The sequence below is a fragment of the Penaeus japonicus genome, unplaced genomic scaffold (genome assembly GCF_977035675.1).
Source record: "Penaeus japonicus unplaced genomic scaffold, GWHDUDI00000001_assembly GWHDUDI00000020, whole genome shotgun sequence".
Lineage (NCBI taxonomy): Eukaryota > Metazoa > Arthropoda > Malacostraca > Decapoda > Penaeidae > Penaeus > Penaeus japonicus.
This window is the reverse complement of record NW_028234422.1, coordinates 30,172,421-30,192,420: the sequence shown is the minus strand read 5'-3', so window position 1 is coordinate 30,192,420 and position 20,000 is coordinate 30,172,421. Positions and strand designations below refer to the sequence as shown.

General features: G+C 35.9%; 1 protein-coding gene and 1 long non-coding RNA gene across 5 annotated transcripts in view; one reads left to right on the top strand and one right to left on the bottom strand.

The window, feature by feature from the left end:
• LOC122261899 (uncharacterized) overlaps positions 1–10,288 on the top strand; it is a 23,642-nt gene extending 13,354 nt beyond the window's left edge. The window contains exons 2-3 of the long non-coding RNA XR_006223935.2: positions 3,791–3,894; positions 5,309–10,288. This is a non-coding gene — a long non-coding RNA (uncharacterized LOC122261899). The remainder of the gene's footprint in view (positions 1–3,790; positions 3,895–5,308) is intronic.
• The window catches only part of cry (circadian regulator cryptochrome), a 20,826-nt gene extending 900 nt beyond the window's left edge, over positions 1–19,926 (bottom strand). The window contains exons 1-13 of one of the 4 annotated variants that reach the window (XM_043029727.2): positions 19,757–19,926; positions 17,402–17,534; positions 17,084–17,256; positions 15,818–15,979; positions 14,884–14,988; positions 14,560–14,696; positions 13,588–13,686; positions 11,707–11,833; positions 11,118–11,249; positions 5,290–5,379; positions 3,752–3,909; positions 3,219–3,375; positions 1–1,456 (exon numbers count right to left, since the gene is read on the bottom strand). The exon at positions 1–1,456 is cut by the window's left edge and continues 900 nt beyond it. In XM_043029727.2, the coding sequence (XP_042885661.2) occupies positions 1,337–1,456; positions 3,219–3,375; positions 3,752–3,909; positions 5,290–5,379; positions 11,118–11,249; positions 11,707–11,833; positions 13,588–13,686; positions 14,560–14,696; positions 14,884–14,988; positions 15,818–15,979; positions 17,084–17,256; positions 17,402–17,528 (1,587 nt within the window). In that variant the 5' untranslated portion in view covers positions 17,529–17,534; positions 19,757–19,926 and the 3' untranslated portion in view covers positions 1–1,336. Of the gene's footprint in view, positions 1,457–3,218; positions 3,376–3,751; positions 3,910–5,289; positions 5,380–11,117; positions 11,250–11,706; positions 11,834–13,587; positions 13,687–14,559; positions 14,697–14,883; positions 14,989–15,817; positions 15,980–17,083; positions 17,257–17,401; positions 17,535–19,182; positions 19,206–19,615; positions 19,639–19,745 lie in introns of those variants that run through there. The other 3 variants (XM_043029725.2, XM_086548302.1, XM_086548300.1) reach the window with 3 other exon arrangements.
• Between the last annotated feature and the right edge of the window lie 74 nt (positions 19,927–20,000).

Sequence of the window (20,000 nt, the reverse complement as noted above, 5' to 3'; positions counted from 1 at the left end):
AAAATTTGTCATTTAAGTGAGCCCCAGGGTGTGGGTTCCCATTAACAATTATTTCCAATCCTTTTCCAATGCTAAAGGTGTTCCATACTGCTTCTCCTAGCTGGTATTGGTGTAGCAGTAAATAGGCTATCATCATATCTGACTGTTGGGCATTTCTAGATGTTAAATTACATATTCCAAGTCAAACTCCATTTGAACAAACTTCTAACATCCTTTGGGGGACTCTGGCAGATATCTTCCTCTGTTCTCTTCTTTATATTTTTATATCATCTGGAACCATATTCCCATTGCTGTCTGGGTTTATAATCCACCCAAGATATCCATGTATCTATCTCTATCTCTATCAATTTATTTCACTCTCTCTCACTCTCACACAATCTCACTTTCTCTCTGTCACTCACATTACTCTCACTCTCACTCTTACTCTTACTCTTACTCTTACTCTCACTTTCACTCTAACTCTCTCTCGTCTCACTCTCACTCTTGTCTCATTCTCAACCTCGCCTCAGTCTCAATCTCGTCTCAGTCTCGATCTCGTCTCAGTCTCAATCTCTTCTCATTCTTACTCTTTTCTCACTTGCAATCTCGTCTCACTCTCACTCTCGTCTCACTCTCACCCTTGTCTCACTCTCACTCTCATCAAAATCCTCACTCTTTTCTCACTCATGATCTCATCTCACTCTCACCCTTGTCTCACTCTCACTCTCACTCTCATCTCACTCTCACTCTCGTCTCACACTCACTCTCACTCTCACTCTCACTCTCACTCACTCACACTCACGCTCACTCTCACACACTCACACTCTCACACTCACACTCACACTCACACTCTCACACTCACACTCACACTCACATTCTCATTCTCACTCATTCTCATTAAGAGCACTTCAGCTCTTAATTGAAAACTGCACACCTTTTTTTTTTTTTTCCTTGTCTTCTTTAACCCCTAGTATGCCAAAACTCTTTCCTATCCACACTTTACTAAAGTTATCACATTCCAAGCATAATATATGATGCACTTGGGGGGGAGAACAACAAATCGGTCAGTTTGAGCAGCAGCTTTGCATCAGATATTTAAAAGTGTGTCATGACCCCAACACTGTGAGAACAAGGAATAAAAATCCTTACATTAACAATTAGTTGGTAAAATACAATAAAATCATAGAGAAAAAGATATTGCATTTATCTCGAAATTGATGAGTTACTCCTACACCTAAGTCCTTATATATGAATGGTATTACTGATATATGAGAAAGTTTATATCTACTAATGCATTCAGAAAAAAAAAAAAAAAAAAATCCTGTCATATACTGGAACATATCTGGATCCAATTCCTCTAAACAACATTATGGTAGCAAGCCTCAGAGAGACGTAAAAATACCCTCGTCTCTTTTACGTTGGAAGGACAACAGTGAGGTGGTTGCACAGCCATTTTCTCCCTAATGCTCTCCATCATCTGTTTGGAAAATAAGGTTATTAATGGATGTTCATTCATAATATAGATAAATAAATTTTTTTTTTGTCAGTAGTTAATCTGATGTGTCCTTGTTTGTCACATATCTTTGAGACAAGCAATGTGCATATCTATAAGACAAGTAATTAACAATATTTCACAAACTACAAGTGATTGAGCAAAATCATTCTCCAAAGATAATTTTTAAAAAATTTAGATGCAGATTAGCTAACTAATATAAGCATATAAATATAGATATATATAAATATATATTTTATGTGTATATATATATATATATAAAAATACATATATACATATATCCATATATACATATATACATATATACATATATACATATATATGTATATATACACACACATATATATATATATATATATAATATATATATATATATATATATAATATATATATATATATATATATATATATATATATAATATATATATATATATATATATATATATATATATATATATATATATATATATATATATATTATATATATATAATATACATATATATATATATATGTATAATATATGAATATATATACATATATATATATACACATATACATACATATACATATACAGTATATATATATACACAACAAAATAACAATAGTAAAGAGGAGCTGCTTACAGAGGTTAACATCCCAACCCATATGTCTCATGCATACCTGAATCTAAAAGAAATTTTCATCTTTAACAATTTCTGTGCAAACTGATATTAACCTATTTTCTTTTTACAAATAGATGGTTGAATAAGTGCTTAGACACCAAGGAATCACAATGGATTAATGATAACATTTGCCATCAACACATTCCCTTCATCCTATTTAAAATATGTGTGTTAAAATGTCCTGAGCATTTAAATCTACCTGAAATGACAAATGCTAGATTTAGCTAATGGAATTATAAAAATATATAAACTGAGCTCTTGTAGACCTCCCTCTATCATCCAGTATATCTAGCCAGAATTTACATGGTATATGCTTGTCGATCTTTTCTAGAGCACTGATGGAGTATCAATATCTATGTAAAAAAGAGTTTCATAATTTGGTGATCTATTGATTCCATGTACTATTTATCTACAAAAGAAATATATGACAAAGAGTTCATATAACCCACTGTCAGATTCAATCCTAAACATAGGCATCTACACACCCATGAGGCTTGGCATGTAGAGCCTATGCATAGAATTGAATCCAACTGTGGATTATAAGAACACATCGTAGTATCATCCCCTCCGAGATAGTGGCAGCAGGTGAAACACCAAACCACTCATGGTTTTCATTTGTTTTGTACACCTATGAGTTGAGGCGCACAGATGCTTATGTGTGGGACTTAATCCAACCGTGGATTATGTGGCATTGTTCACCTTGCTTGCAGTAAATACCAAGGTTCGGCTAGTTCACCATTTTTGCCAAAAAAATAAGGGTTAGTCATGAACTCACTGTTAATTTGCCATTGACTAATTCAAGTAGGGTTGAACAGCTGGGGTCAAGAATGATTCAGAGAAGAATTGCAGCTAACAATACTATCTTCACTTCACTGATAGTAATAAAATCCAAAAAAGAATCTCCAATACCTTCACTAACATCAATTTGCACAGATAATACCGCTGATATAAATTGATCTCGCATTCAGTTCTACATAGGATACAGGGATAAAAATTAGACAGTAAGGGTTCAGCCACCATCTCTACACTGACCAGAATAAAATGAAAATTGTTGATTTCTTACCCTCCTGTTTTCCTTGGATGCCTCGGCATGCAAAACGATTCGTTCAGGATAATCACGTCCTATGACACACTTGAAAGCTTCTTGTATTGATTTTGGAGCCAGCCAAGGCTCAAAAATAAAGTCTTGTGGTATTGAAGCCAATTCCGGAACATACCGTCTGTAAGAAAGCCAACATAACTGGTAAAGGAAATATAATCTTCATTTCAATATTATAGAAAGAAAGAAAGAAATATATATATATACATATATATATATATATATATATATATATATATATATATATATATATATATATATATATATATATATATATATATATACATATATATATCATAACTGATCATCTTTAACAGAAATATCTATAATCTACATCATTCATACTTATTCCTTCTTTCCTGCTATTTCTAACATACATGACCAGAACCTATCTTCATTATACACACAGGATTCCCAAATTTCTCAGGTAGATTTCAAAACTCTCAATTCTACAGCCATTGAGCCTCTATTATCTACCTCACATATACAAAACACACCTGATATAATCTCCTGTTGGTTCAATCCTTTTTCCATAGTTTACAGGGCAGATGCAGGTGGAGCAGTCCAGCTGACGTTCAAAAGCTGATGAACTGACCCACATCCAGTTTCCCGCACAGACAGACCAGTCTGCGTCAATGAGGTATTTCAAGAATACCTGAAAGAAAGCAGCCATTTGACTTATATGAAAGGAAATTATATCAGAATGATTTGACATAATATGCAGATATATGTGTGGAAGTGTTGGTGTGAGTGAGAGTGAGAGTGTAAGTGTAAGTGTAAGTGTAAGTGTAAGTGTAAGTGTAAGTGTAAGTGTAAGTGTAAGTGTAAGTGTAAGTGTGAGTGTGAGTGTGAGTGTGAGTGTGAGTGTGAGTGTGAGTGTGAGTGTGAGTATGAGTATGAGTGTGAGTGTGAGTGTGAGTGTGAGTGTGAGTGTGAGTGTGAGCGTGAGTGTGTATGTGTATGTATGTATGCATAAGTATGTACATAAATACTTATATGTGTATGTAAATGTATGTCTACCTATATGTGCAATTCTACTTGTATGTGTAAATGTACACTTACATTAGTTGTTAAAAAAAAAAACTTTTTTTCTCAAAGTTCATTTTGCTCTACAGATATGCTATGAAGTTTTGTGCACGTCTTAAAATGCTGTTTGTTTCAAGTCAACCAGACAAATATAAGCAAAAGACTTCTCTTCCACAACATAATGATAGTTTTGGTCATGCTAGCTCCAAAAGTTCATCGTGAACAATTTTACCTTCTGCAACAGTTTCATTTCTTCTTAGAATCAACTAATGCAACTTCACATTAGTTAATGTGAAACAAAGCATACACAAAATATCATAACATATCTGTAGAGCAAATTAAAATTCAAATTAACTTATGTCTGACCCACTCTAATGAACATGTATGCATATATATCTTGAGTATATCCTAACATACATAAGTTTTGCATTCAGATTCAGAAACCAGAGAGTTCAAAAATTATTTAAAAAAAATACTATATACCATATCATACAATAGTCACTGGCAGAAAAGCACACCCTCTCCATCTTGCCAATCATCAGGTCCTTTGGATTCAGTCACATGTACTGCATCCAGCAGAAACATGACTGTGATTGATCATGGATATAGAATGGACATGGCTAATTTTGCTTGAATTTATGCTGGTGACTTTGCAATAGTTAATTATGTGTGTAAATATAGGTTTTGTAAGGATATAACAATTTACTTTAATTATCTACATTTGTAAAGGTCTACCTTGAATAATCTATAGTAACAAATTCCTTTATTCATTTGTAAAGAGTGCAAAAGATATTCAATATCGTTGTATGATATGAATATATTCTATGACTTCCCGATAAAAACAGTCCAGTCTAAAATCTCAAACTATGAAAAGTGTAAAATAACACAACTAAAATAATTTTCTACTTCCTTCAGAACTTTATTTTTACTTCTCTTCTGCCTGAGGACAAAAATCACCATCAATTCCTAAAGACTCATCTGAAGAAAAAAGGAAGAAAAAAAAACTTACATTCAAACCTTCTTCCCAGCTTATCCACAGATCTCCTCGAGTCAAGAAACAGGCAACAGCTGTTCTACACACATGATGGATCCAGCCTTCCTGAAGGAACAAATAGCATCATTATAATTTGATTCCCGGTTACATGAGCATAAAGAGTCTAAAAATCAATTACCTCTTTGGAAAATCATTACTTTTGTACTGAATCATAGCCATCAAATCAAATATCATTATCATTGTCAATAACTCCTATAGAACATGCATACTATTTCAGTCATGCTCAAGTTAAAACATGGACAACCTGTATCAATATTTTACAGAAAAAGCCAGAAAAAAATGATAAGGTTTTCTCATAATGTAGATACTGATCTGCATATTAAAAATAAAAAAAAAACTCATTTTTTGTGCAGACAGAATTAGAGTAAATAAAAGTGACTGTTTAGTTTACTTCCTTTTCTCTTTAAGGATTTACTCTTATTATCATCAGTCATTACCATTTTTCATGTCATCCCTTTCTTGTTCTCATCAATATGAGTACCACACAAAATTTTGTCATATATGATTCCTTGGTTTCCTGGTATAACTTTTTCAACCCCAATTGTTGCCTCCTTCACCCACTCTGCTAGATAACGGTATACCTATTTTTAACCCAATGGCCGGGGCACCTCGTGCATATAGCCCTGGCGAAGACTGTATACATTTCATCCAGCACTTTCGACTTCTTGACTGTTATATTTAAATATTCCATCTAAAAAAAATAGAAACAAATTTTAATATTTTTGGTGTAGCAGTTTTCTAAGTCATCTCTTCTCTTTCTAACCTGATAAAGATCTTTAACCCATTGCGACGGGGCTGTTTTGGCTCCAAACAGTTAAAATTCCAGGATATTTCAAACGCATAAGCCTAACACCTCGGGCTATTCACCCATTCTGGCTGCGGCCAAGCTCTATGCACCCGATCACCAGGCACGCCTGCCAGAAGGAAAGCCATAACAAAATATCTCATCCCTGGCGGCTGATCCTGCCACCACTAAGTGTGATATCTTGCCACCCAGTGTTAATGGGCCAAGATTATAATTCTTAAAAGTTTGTCTATTACTTTTTGAGTTACAGAGAAAAAAAAAAAACTAATTAAAAGTTTGTGCGAGCATTTAACCAATGAAGATGGGAGCGTTGTCTCATTTTCTTTAGAAAGATTGTGATCTGGACTTACCCATTCTATTTTAGTTATAGCACTCTAACATGGTATATCTTTATAAATATTTCAAAAGTACTTCTTTGATATCTATAGCGTTTTATGAGTAAAATGTGCAAAAAATCTCAAGTCTTAACCCATTCCCCCCGGGACTGTTTCGTCTTTTATGGCTTCAATGCCGGGGCTCTCGAACGCATAGGCCTAAATCAATTATATTATTGACAGCGTATGCCGGCACCCGGCGCTATCATATTACATAATCGCCATCTGTGGCCGGCGGCCGGCGGTATTGGGTTAACCAGCATCTTTCAAAATGATTGGTAAAAAAAATAAGTCCTCAGACCTCATCAAGGAAGAGAAGACAAAAAAATTGATACACAATATTTCCAACATTTCAGAAAAACAGGCAGAAAACAAAATGAAACAGTTGCATCAATAACTCAGGTGAAGTGTGCTTTTGGCCTGCCAGCCTGCCACTGCTTCTCACTCGCACTATTCACTTGTGGTCAAGCGGGTAGGGTGAAGTAGCACTCTTGCACTGATGACAACATAAATAAAGGAATAGATAAATACATATATAATCATGATTGTATGGGTATCTTCGAGGACATCGAAGGGAAGGGGGGGAAGAGATATAATAAGCAAACTTTGGGGAGATTGTTCAAGGTGAAAAATGATCAAATATGTAGAAAAAAATCTAAATCTAACATTCTTAGGAAAAGCCACATGCAATTTGGCTTATAATTTGGGGCAGTTAGAGTACAAAGAGCTAACCCAAATGAAGTAACATTTAAGATAAATGCATTTAAGGTATGTATGCATTGAAAGTAAGGTATATGTTAGGGTTTACTGTAACATATAATCCAAAACAATCCCCTGGACTTTCTGGACATACTATACGGAGAAAATCAATTTTAATCATATTTGAATATGTATGGAATTATTGTCATTCAAGAAAAAAGAGCGAAAGATATCAATAGGTACTGTCACGTCCAGCCATGCAGGGGATGCTGAATCTGAGAGGAACAAAATGAGGTTGCAGATTGAGAACTAAATTTGAAAAGGCCTTCAGGATAATGACACTACAAGGGTAAACGACATCCACAGGGAAATTTGTTAAATGGCCTTTAACCAGATAATGCAGGGGTGTTTTGACTCCACCTGGACTTAATGCCAGGGTATTTCCAAATGATAGGCTAAACACCTCAGACTACTTATCCCTTCAAGCCATGGCCAGCCGCTGCATGCACTATTACCTGCCATGCTGGCCATACAAAAAGCCATGGTGTAATATCATATCCCTAGCAGCAAGTGCTGCCACCGCTTGATGTGATATCACACCATTCATCATTAAAGAACCTTTTCAAACCACCAAGATGTGAAGTTACTGAAAGTAATCCTTCAACTCATGCATAATCAACAGTGAGAAAGAAAATAAAAGGTCTGGAAAGATTAACCCCTTCACTACGGGCAGTAGAAGACGCTCCCCATCCAGGCAGCCAGCGCGCGCCAAATTTTAAACGTCACTATTGAATATGACAAGTTTTAAGCCAAAACCTCTACAAGTTTTAAACCAGAACCTCAACATAATGATATATCAAAATATGCATAGTTAACCTCTTTCCCCATGTGCATGTGACAAATTATTTACATGGGTTGGGAGGAAGATGGAAAGAGTGACCTTGGTGGGAGGCCTCACTCAGATGACAATGAAAACGGTTGAAGTAGTATGGTAAACTAATCATAATAAGTTTAATATTTTTACATAATGTTCCATAAATGAATAATAAACTGATTGCTAGCAGGGCACATCGGTACCTCCCCTGGTATAAGCCAATCCCGCTCTTATGTAATAATAATGAAAGTCAAGTAATCCATCGTATCATATATGACCTCCATTCTGAAAGATCTCACACAGTATCCGGAAGAAAGAAAACTTAATTCCAACAGAACTCAGCCATGACACAGTATGCGCGTCCTCGGGTTTGTCACAAGCACTGCGAGGACGCAGTATACGCAGTATAGTGAAGGGGTTAAGAACATGGCAAAAAGGTGAACCAGATAACCCTTCCTGAAGCTGAGACCATACTCGGAAAAGACAAGAGACACAAAAGAATTAACACACAACAAATCAATACAGATTTGGCAAATATGACGTGGGAAGGAGAAGAGTATCACCAGCAATAAGAATGGGGTTAGACAATTCTATAGCAAATATTATTCCTCCTAAAGAGGTAGACAAGATGTAGCTTTAACTCATCTCGGAAGGGCTGTTCCAGCTCTGAATGGTCAGAATACTGGGGTTTTCGAACGCATAAGCCTAACACCTCAGGATTATCAGGCACACTAGCCACAGGCCTGGACTGTCCACTCACTCAACCCGAGCTCCTGCCTTGATCAAATATCTCGTTGCCGGCGTCTGACGCAAAAACCATGAAACATGTCAGCACGTCATCCGGCGCGAATGGGTTAACCCGATACCGCCGGCCGCCGGCCACAGACGGCAATTATGTAATATGCATAGCGCCGGGTACCAGCATGCGGCTTCAATCGTATAATTGATTTAGGCCTATGCGTTCGAGAGCCCTGGCATTGCAGCCATGCAAAGACGGAACAGCGCCGGCAGGAATGGGTTATATACATAGACCCTCTATAGTACTTTCCTATGAAATAATATGCAGCAATTGCTATGGACCACCCAACTCAATCATATATGAAAAAATAATCTCGGATGTGGTATGGAAAATGGGGTGCTCAGACGGATCATCAGAAAATGTATTATGAAGAAAACATAAGATGGTACCTAAGATGCATCTGGGAAATTTCAGGTTGGTCATCGTGTAGGAAGAGAAGCTGCTTACATGTGGATGAGAATGAATTTGAAGATATATTCATGGTTGATGCCATTAACCCATTGCCAACGGGGCGCCTAACAACCTAAGTGGTCATCAGGATGGGCTGCCAAGGACACTAGCAGCACCAGCAAAAAATTAGAAGGACAGGGAAAGTGTCTGCCCTCTGGATAGCACAGACTTGACCAAACAATATTTTTCCATAAATCCATCATAAAGTGCGGGTTTAGGCTGACTTTGAAACTCTGTAGCTCTGGAGCTAGCGCCGTTATAGTCATGATACTTCATGATTGCGTGTGCACTTCAACTGAAAGCAGATCCTGATGTTGTGTCATGTACGCGTTGACACCTGTCTTTTAGGCCTAATCGGTGCCGACATGTATGTCATGACACTCGTCCGCAATGGGTTAAAGAGAATGGCGCATTGTTTCTTTATCACTGATAAACAATAGTGCTCAACCCATTCACGACAGGGCCATTCCGGCTCTAAATGGTCGAGATGCTGGGACATTCGAACGCATAAGCCTAACGTCTCAGGATTCTTGTGCGAACTAGCCACAAGCCTGGGTGTCCGCTCACTCACCCGGCGCACCGGCCTTGACTAAATATCTCGTGATGGGTGTCTGACCCAAAAACCATGAAACATGATAGGACGTCAGCCAGCACGAGTGGGTTAAGGATTGTGGACACATGGGCACTAGAGCTTTCTTCAGCATGGACAGACCCAAGCATATAGCTTTAACCCCTATCCTATGTATAAGAAGGAAAATTATAATGCTTCTTGTTCTAAAGAGACAAGTAAACCAGTGAACCAATGTGACAGTAATGATAGTAATAGTTACAAAGACAATGAATTTTGGAAATTATATTAGTTATGAATATATGTCTTCAGATAAATAAACCAAATTCATCATGTTTCATAATAAAGATGAGAATATTCAACAGAAATATAATCATGAAAAAAATATATATTTTTTTTTAACTATAAACAAGTGTATTGTTAACACTAATCAATGCTTCTCAATTAACTACTTAGGAATATAATGTTTTTCTAAATGTTTTGTATACAAAAAAGGTTACATTTTGCAAAATGTGAAATTAATTAGTGTAAGATTTTTAGTCTCACTTACCTCTCATTTTTAAGTAAACACAGGAAAGAAATATAATGTAATATTTCAAGGATTTGTAACATCTAACATACAAATTCTTGAAAATAAATATGAACCACCTTAAATGTTGTCTAATAAAAACAAATAAAAAATTTAAAAATATGAAAAATGCTTATATTTCTACACTTCATTGAAAAGAGGAGAGGCAAAGCGTGGAATGAAATATGACTTATATAAAGGAAAAAAAAAAAGAAGATGAAAAAAAAGATGCAGTTACAGTACAATAGCAATAATAGAGGCAGTAACAGGAAAGGAAATACTAATGCAGATATGCTTACTAAGACTAGTACAAAAAATAATATCAAGAGTAACAGTAAGAATCATATCATAATAGTAAGGTAACGATAATAACAATCATTTCTATAATAATAATAATAATAATAATAATAATAATAATAATAATAATAATAATAATAATAACAATACTACTACTAATAATAATAATAATAAAAAAATAATAATAATAATAGGAAAAAAATTAAAACCATAAATAAATATTCTGAAAATCAATAATAAAGTAATAACAAATCAAAGTGATAAAACATTCATAATAATGATGAAAAAAATCAAACATCAAAGTAGACAATAATAATAAAAATATCACTAGAACAAAACAACATCAGACCTTGCGAAGCTGCCTCATGCAGGCATCTATGAAAGGATAACCTGTGCGTCCTTCCCTCCACGCCTGCAGATGCTTCTCATCCTTCCTCCAGGGGATGTCAATGCAAATGGGATTTCCTTTCATCCTGTTATACTACAAGAAAACAAAGACATCAATCATTAAATTTTGTTAAGAGCATCATATAATAACTTCATTCATTTCTATACCAAACACACTCGTACACACACACATCCACAGAACCACGCGCAAAAAAAAAAGAATTAAAAAAATACAATGTGCACGTACACATAATCATTCATACAAAGGCATCACTGCATACATGACTGAAGACATTCACACATATCATCAAGAAAATAGATATACAAATAAAGAGTACAATCTATTCCTCATCACAGACATTTCTTACATAATCTTCCTTACGATGTGACATTATGAATAAAAGGATATAAATGAGAATTAATAGTTTCACCACACAACACAACACAACACATTCTCACTTATACCCTTTTATCCATCTGTCACAATGAACTCAGTTCATGTAACACTATGTATCCACAATCCACAATGGGAATTATGTAACGGTACTCACAGCTTCATTGTTGGCTGACATGCAGTAGAAGAATTCACGCCAAATGAGCTGAGCAGTAAGGGAGTGGAAGGGTGGTTTTATGTCCTTGTGTAGATCGAAATATATGCTATGAATATCCCAGAAAAATCTGGAAGAAAAACAGTAGTATTAATTTATGCACTGTTCTGAAATCAGCTGCACGAAAAGCCATTTTCCTTGTTTACTCATCTTGAATTACTTAATCCTATCATTTCTATGAGAATAGTCTTTCTGAAAAGGTGTTTTTCATATAACTCTCACTGACAATTTCCTAAAAAGATTAATACATATATATAAAAGCTATTGCTTAAAAAATCTTTTCAAATATGGATAACTAGAGCCCAGTTTACAGTACCAGTTTCCAACTGTAATGTCCAAGCACTTTATAAACTAGCATTTCTATAACTTACAGTACTGACTCACTCGCCTGTCTAGTGTTGGATAGCTGCTCTCCAGATATAGTACATCCATTCATGTGATTATCCAACTTTTATAATCTTGTAGAAACACTTGGATGTAACATGTGCTACTTTGTGCATGCAGATGTCTAAATTCAGTATCTGTACAGATACAGAGGAAATAATCTTTAGTAGTTACAAAATGTCATTATCTTCAAAAGAAACTTTAACTTCATAACTAATAACATTGCAGTCTAATAAAGAGGTTGTCATTTATCAAAACTTATTACAAGGAGTGATACCAGCATATATGTTTTTCAATATCTTATTAATTACCTAATAAAAACAAGCTTACTCAAGTTTTAGGAATTTGGGATAATTCTTGTTGTATAGGGGTAAACTTGAAATTTTAATAAACTTATTTTGGCCTACTAATGCTCAATAATAAAGTAGAAAGATTACATTTTTCAAATAGATTTTAACCCCTAGAGACCACAACGTCTCTGCCCCTAATCCACAAATGACCCCAATTTTGAGCTTTTCCAAGGAGCATATTTGGCCTTGAAAGTCAGAAGGGCTCAATTTTACCCATCAGAGAATGTATTTCTAACTGGCATGTCAAACATTTACCTCTTGCCTGTGAGTGAAAATGGAGAACAGTTTATTCCTTACAGACAGGTGGCAACACACTGATGCCATGAGTGTTTTTGGCCATATACAAGGCCTGTAGGATGCCACTGCCAGTTTGGCTGCTTTGCCTAGTTACATTCTTTTTCTTATTTACAATAAAATAAATAAAATGTTTCACCAAACTTTGTACTTTTTCTTCCATAAATTTAGGATATTGATGTTATACTATGTACATCGTATACTCCTAAACTAAACTACAGGTATCATTTGTCTATACACTGTCACAGCCAAACCAGTGACTGATATAAGTCTCACAGCATAATGAAATAAAGTACTCTAATGTTGGGCTGAAAAAAACAGTTGTGGAGCAAAGTATGTCTCCCTTGTTCCACCAACTTTTCTCTATAGCACGGAGTTAAACCAAACATAAAAATATAATGTGTAAATAAAAACCTGTACTGACCTTGACAATTCATTAATTTTGGATATAGCACTATCTTATGACAGTGTGCACATTTGCACAAAAACCACGCTGAACTATGTAAACTGGGCTGAACGCTTTATGAAAAACTAACACAGTAATAAAGTAATAGTACCCAAGGTATATAAATGTGATGAAAGCAAGTAAATACTCAACCTATACTACGTACTATACACAGTACTATCAAAATGACTAAGGAGATAAATTTTCTCTCAACTCCATATTCAAAAAATTATCACAACATATACCATTCCATACCTTAATATAAAATAAAAAGAAAGCCCACAAAATTTCCTAGACTATGTCTCCTAAGGACAACCCAGAACGGTAACTCAATGAGTACGCAATACTCACTTTCTGACAGAGAGACATCCGAATCTTAATGCAGCCGACATGCTCATGGGTTCACCAAGAATGTCAGGGTTTACTTGGTTTGGCAGGATATAGCAATCCCTGGAAGAAAAGAATACAATTAGTCAACACCCATTTTCATTCCTCCTAAATGATAAAAAAGAATAACAGTTATTATGCAGGAAATGAACACAAATCCATTTTCATTGCGGCACTAACATAATTCTTAGGGATCATTTATCTTTCGAGGTAAAAATTTATTCTTTTGTACATCTTATAGTTATCCTCACAGAGATGTAAAGAGAAGTAATATACACACTTTATCCTGGCATGAAATTTATCTGATGAACAGCTTCCTATGTACTATTATAGCTTCTAAAATTCTGAGACTAAAAATTTATATTTACATTGGTTTGCAAGTATATGATGCTGATTGAGATACTGATTCAGATCTCCTGTAAAATGTAATTAATAAGTCCCAGGATCATTAGAAATCCAACCATACAGAAACTGATTAAAGCCATCAAAAGAATATACTCTAATGTGGAGGTAATGACCTTTTCTTAAGCTTAAAAGACAATGAAAATGTACAGAAATGTGAAGGACCAGAAATGCGAAGGACTCCACAGGTATGAGTAACCTCACATTCCTATAGCCTACTTCCAAAAATCTCCTAATCACATATTAACCCTCTCTGGACGGGTGGTACACAACGGTACCGTGCATTCAAGGCCTGTTCACTGGGTGACGTCATACTGCGTCGTTTATTTAACTGATTTAGGCGTATGTTGTTGTAACATGCAAGGCTGGAATGCCCCCATCATGAGTGGGTTAAATAGCATGGTCCAACGTACATCAAATACATTTCAGGAAACAGAAAAAATGAAATTTATGCCCAGATATACAAAAGGTCTGATTCCTAAAAGTGTTGAAAGTGAACACTTAGAAAAGGTGTTGTCATGTCTCTAGAAATACCTAAAAGCATTTTCCTCGACCCTCAGTCTCTTCTGTAGGTGTGCTAAGGCAGCTCTTTCTCCCCCGACATAAACTGGTTCTTCATCGCATTCTCTATTCCAACCAAGTTCTCCAGGCATTGGGATGTGAGGGCAAAGCTGAAAATAATTCATTTGCGTTATTTTCACCTCTTATCTTTTTTAAATAGTTTGTTCAGATATCCATTGCACAAAATCTAAATAAAATCTAAGGCATCTTGCATAGTACATACTTGAATCCAAAAGGACCTACATTTGTTTCTAAACAAGGCAAAGAACCTGAGTGTTCATCAGAAGTTGTACTTACTTGTAGCTTCATAGCAAGTTCATCTGAAATCTCTCCAAATATGACTTCATCCCACTTGACATCAGGTACTGGCTTTTCTGGAGGACCTAACACTGCTGACACTTGCTGTATAACAAATCAATGGTACACTTTTAATAAGGTAATATTAGTCAGTTTTAACATGCATTTCATTAAAAAAAAAGGAATGAATGAATGAATAAAGAAAGAAAGAAAGAAAGAAAGAAAGAAAGAAAGAAAGAAAGAAAGAAAGAAAGAAAGAAAGAAAGAAAGAAAGAAAGAAAGAAAGGAAGGAAGGAAGGAAGGAAGGAAGGAAGGAAGGAAGGAAGAAAGGAAGAAAGGAAGAAAGGAAGAAAGGAAGGAGGGAAGGCAGGGGGAAGAATGGGTGGGAAGGAGGGGAGAGAAAGACAGAGAGGGAGGCAGAAAGAAGGTAAAGAAAGATGAAATATATAAAAATTTACATAGAAGGCAATGTGAACATGAAAGAATGCAAGAAGGAGAAAAAATTGAGAAAGAGAGAATCTAAGAAGGAAAGGGAAAAAAATGTTTTACTTATACATTCAGTGAAATTCTTTAGATAATTCAAATGGCTTAACACATCCACTACAGGCAATTTTGACAAGGTTGGATTACTTTCACATTTCATTATTTTGTTAAAAAGACAAGCTAGTTATTTCTCCAGTTGTGTAACCAACACATCATACCAAATGCCACTTAGTATCACTTTCCTAATATATCATACAAAGACAAATATATAAAACCATAAGTCTAGAAAATAACAAAAAAACAAATCATTTTATGATGCCCAGCCCAGGCCAAACATCTTAAGATACGGCTAATCTCAGTTGAGTTAAAGTTGAAAGGTTTTGGAACATAACTCCCATAGTGATCGTTTTTCAATAAAAAAAATACCAAACTACACTGCCACAGAACTTACCACAAACATTTCATATGTTAATGGTGGCTGGCCTCCATTAGCTTCAATAATTTCAAAAGGGTTCCATAGAGTGTGAGAAATTTTCTCTACAATCTCTATGCCGAGCTCTTTGCACTGACTTCGTACTTGATTGTCACGTTTGTTCCATATTGCCTCACAGTCCTGTAATGATACATACATATATATATATAAATATATATATAAATACCTCTCTTCCTTCTCCTCTCTCTTCTCTCTCGCCTCTTCCTCTTTCCTCTTCCTCTTCCTCTTCCTCTCTCTCTTCTCTTCCTCTTTCCTCTTCCTCTCTCCTCTTCCTCTCTCCTCTTCCTCTACCCTCTACCCTCTTCCCTCTTCCCTCTTCCCTCTTCCCTCTTCCCTCTTCCCTCTTCCCTCTTCCCTCTTCCCTCTTCCCTCTTCCCTCTTCCCTCTTCCCTCTTCCCTCTTCCCTCTACCCTCTACCCTCTACCCTCTACCCTCTACCCTCTACCCTCTACCCTCTACCCTCTCCCCTCTCCCCTCTCCCCTCTCCCCTTTACCCTCTTCCTTCTTCCCTCTCCCCTCTTCCCTCTTCCCTCTACCCTCTACCCTCTACCCTCTACCCTCTACCCTCTACCCTCTACCCTCTACCCTCTACCCTCTACCCTCTACCCTCTACCCTCTACCCTCTACCCTCTACCCTCTACCCTCTACCCTCTACCCTCTTCCCTCTTCCCTCTTCCCTCTTCCCTCTTCCCTCTTCCCTCTTCCCTCTTCCCTCTTCCCTCTTCCCTCTTCCCTCTCCCCCTCCCTCCTAATCTCTCCCACATTATCCTTCAGTCACCATATATTTTCTACATTACTTCTAATCTTTTTCCCTCTTGCTTTCTTTTTTTACTTTCTTCCTCTTCATACATTTTCAAGATCAATTTCTACATTCTCTCTCCTATGTTTCTTAGAATTTGCTTGGATTATTAAAAGAGCAAGACAATTACAAGTCATGTTCTCGCATTCAATCAAGGAATAGGAATTTATCTAATATCTTATGAACTCCAAAATGTCATGCATGCTATATTTAGTCATGCTCTGGTTAAGAAATGAGCAACATGTACAAGGAAGCCTGAACACTATTGTAACACTTTCATATTGTAAATGTTTATTTCCAGATTACAATTATATATTGAATTAAAGTTGAATTAAGTAACTGTTTAGTGAAACTGCATCAGATCATAAGACAGCATATCCTTTAGGGGTTAAATATATCCTTTTTACGTATGTTACCAAACTTACCTGTTCAAAGGTAAGATGAGTTATTCCAACTTCAGCATGAAGATTCTTAATAACAGTTACTGGCATTCCTTTGAATATATACAGCTGACCACCAAATTCTCGTAACTGGTTATCCAAATCATTTAGTGCTTCCGTCAAAAACTGCATGCGGTTATAACCCACCAGCTCCGTCCCTAAAAATAGAGTATAAACATAAAATAAACCTAATATCTATTGCCTATCAAATGCAAGCCACTTTTGACATTTGCCTTAAAAAAAGAATTGAAGTAAAGACATAGTACATCTACATAATGAGAAAATATGAATATGGGACCATACCTGCCGTTTCTCCATCGTGAATAAATATAGCATAAAATTTTTCGCAATCTTTCACCGACTCCAATAATGCTGGGTTGTCATGGAGTCTTAGCCCATGCCTGAACCAGTGAACTGAAACCTTAGTCATGTCTGCCTGTAAATATAAACAGATAATTAATATCAATTGGTAAATAACTGACATCAACACAAAAGAAACATGTAAAATAAAAGTATCTTTACAAACAGTAGAGGCTTTTCAAGCATATAAAGACAATTAAAGTCTTATAAATTTATTTGTAATGATCACAAAATCCCTTCAGTAAAAATGAAAAAGGTATATGATACATTGAATACTCATATTGCAGGAGGTATCAAGAGAATGGAAAAGGGGGAATATTACAGGTACACTGAGTCACTGATAATGAAGTCAGATACAGTATTATCATACTTCTTTGTGAACATGCCATGCCAGACAATTATGGAATATATTTACTTTAATTTTCAATATAGCATATTTGGAAGGGGACATCTTTCAGTCATTTTACTGCACGATGACTGATATCTTTACATAATTTTACTGCTAGGTAAAATAGAGCTGCAAATATTTCTGTTGCAAAGTAAAAAAATAAATGTTATATATTGTATGGAACACATAGCTTGTATATCTAAACTAACTCCACATAGAGCTGCTAAGTGCATGTATAGGACCTTAGCACACAACCTCACTGACATAAATAAGAAACACCAATAACTTCCACTTCTTCCTGCTTACCAACCTCCCAACCTCACAAACATTTATTCCTTAATAAAGTTTCTAACTTTAAAAATGAGTGCATGCAATAAGAGTACCAGTAACTGTAGTGGTACATTTGGAACACTTGGTTGGTCTAGAAACCATGGAGGTGGTTAGTCTTACGGTAAATAAAGAAGCACTCAGATCTGGAGATGTAGTGTGTATGGGTTGCTGAAGCCTTATGTGGAGCTGGACACTCCATGCTCGCTTATTCAGAGGGTTTTGATCTTACATTTCATCATATTTGAGATAGTGATTACTGGAAGTATGACTGCTTCAACTCATCAAAGTTCCTAGATTAATACTTTTCAAGATGTTTAACCATTTATATAGTCCATATTGTTCTAAATATATCTTTTTTTACTTTTATTTCTTTTTCCATATTGCTCTTTTTCCATATTTCCATATTGAACATAAAATCTATCTTACAGTAATGTTCATTCTATGGTCTCAAAAATACTGCATATGAAACTTCTAAGAAAAATTCACATGGTGCGGGAAGACGTTTTAACAGGGACACGTGGCAGAATGTAATTCAGTCAGGAAATAAAAACACATATTTCAAACTTTTATATTCAAAGCTATAATTCTATTGATCTGTAATTTTTGTTTTAGTTATCTTTACATCTTGAGGACGCAGAGGCATTATGCATTTTAGGCTTTAGTCCAATTTCAGAAAGATGGCACCCATGAGGTACAAAAGAGCAGAGAACTCTTATAATAGTTCTGCAACATATTGAAAATAATAAGGTCATTTGATACAGACATTAAAAAGAAATGTTATGGCTGACTTCAATGAACCTCTATAGTAATTTCCCACCACAATAAATTAAAAAGTTGAGCTGGAGCGTTTGATGCTATGTTTCAATAGAAAAGATCTTTATAGAAGCTGATAATTTATGTGAAAAGGAAGACACATGGAATTAATTACAGAACAGGAATGGATGTAAATCATTTCTATTTGCATGAAATGGGGAAAAAAGAGCACAGATTCTGAATTAATACGCACAGCAAGATTTGTCTTCAGTCTAGATTGCAGGATCTGGTGTATTTTCCCGTCATCATGCCAGAAAAATAAGGAAGAAATGAATCTCAATAAATATAATTATACAAGTCTTCAGACAAAGTATCATATTTCTATATCAAATAACTTCTCTACCTTGTGCAGGATATCTCACGGAAGAAGAATACCTCATATTCAATTGACTCTTCAATACAATACATTATTTCCCCGGAAAGCATTGACAAAAATTGACAAATTGACAAAAACTACACTGACTACCCTCACGTGCCTCCTGCTCATTACTTCCTATTTTCCTATTTCAGCCCCTTCCTTCTTATATATACTGACTAATAAGTGTCAAATAACCCATAGGTATTGTCCGTAATCCGTATCCTGAAAGAAAAGACCAGAGAAGAGAGTATAAGAGACCCCAGCACACCTGTATGCCTTCCTTAGAGTCGCTCCAGCATAGGTATGCCTGTGGACAGCTATCAAATTATAGTAAAACCTCCTTCCTACTCGCGTGTTCCTCTCAGAAGGCCTTCGTCACAGATACGAATTCTCCATACCTGTCTTCTACCTGCGATTAACTCATACGCGATTTCTGCCTAGTTCGGGGCCCTCGACTCTCCTTCCTTAGCGAGCCTCCTCCGTGTCCTCCTGAGTCCTCCCCACAGGAGACTTGAAGACCCCAGAGTGAGAGAGGTTCGAAGTACCTTCCCGTCGCGCACCTTGAACCGAACTGGTTGTGGTATCGTCGCGCATCTGGCAACCGCTCTTGGGTGCTCGCCTGTCTCCTCGCACGTGACGCGGGTTCCGGCGGT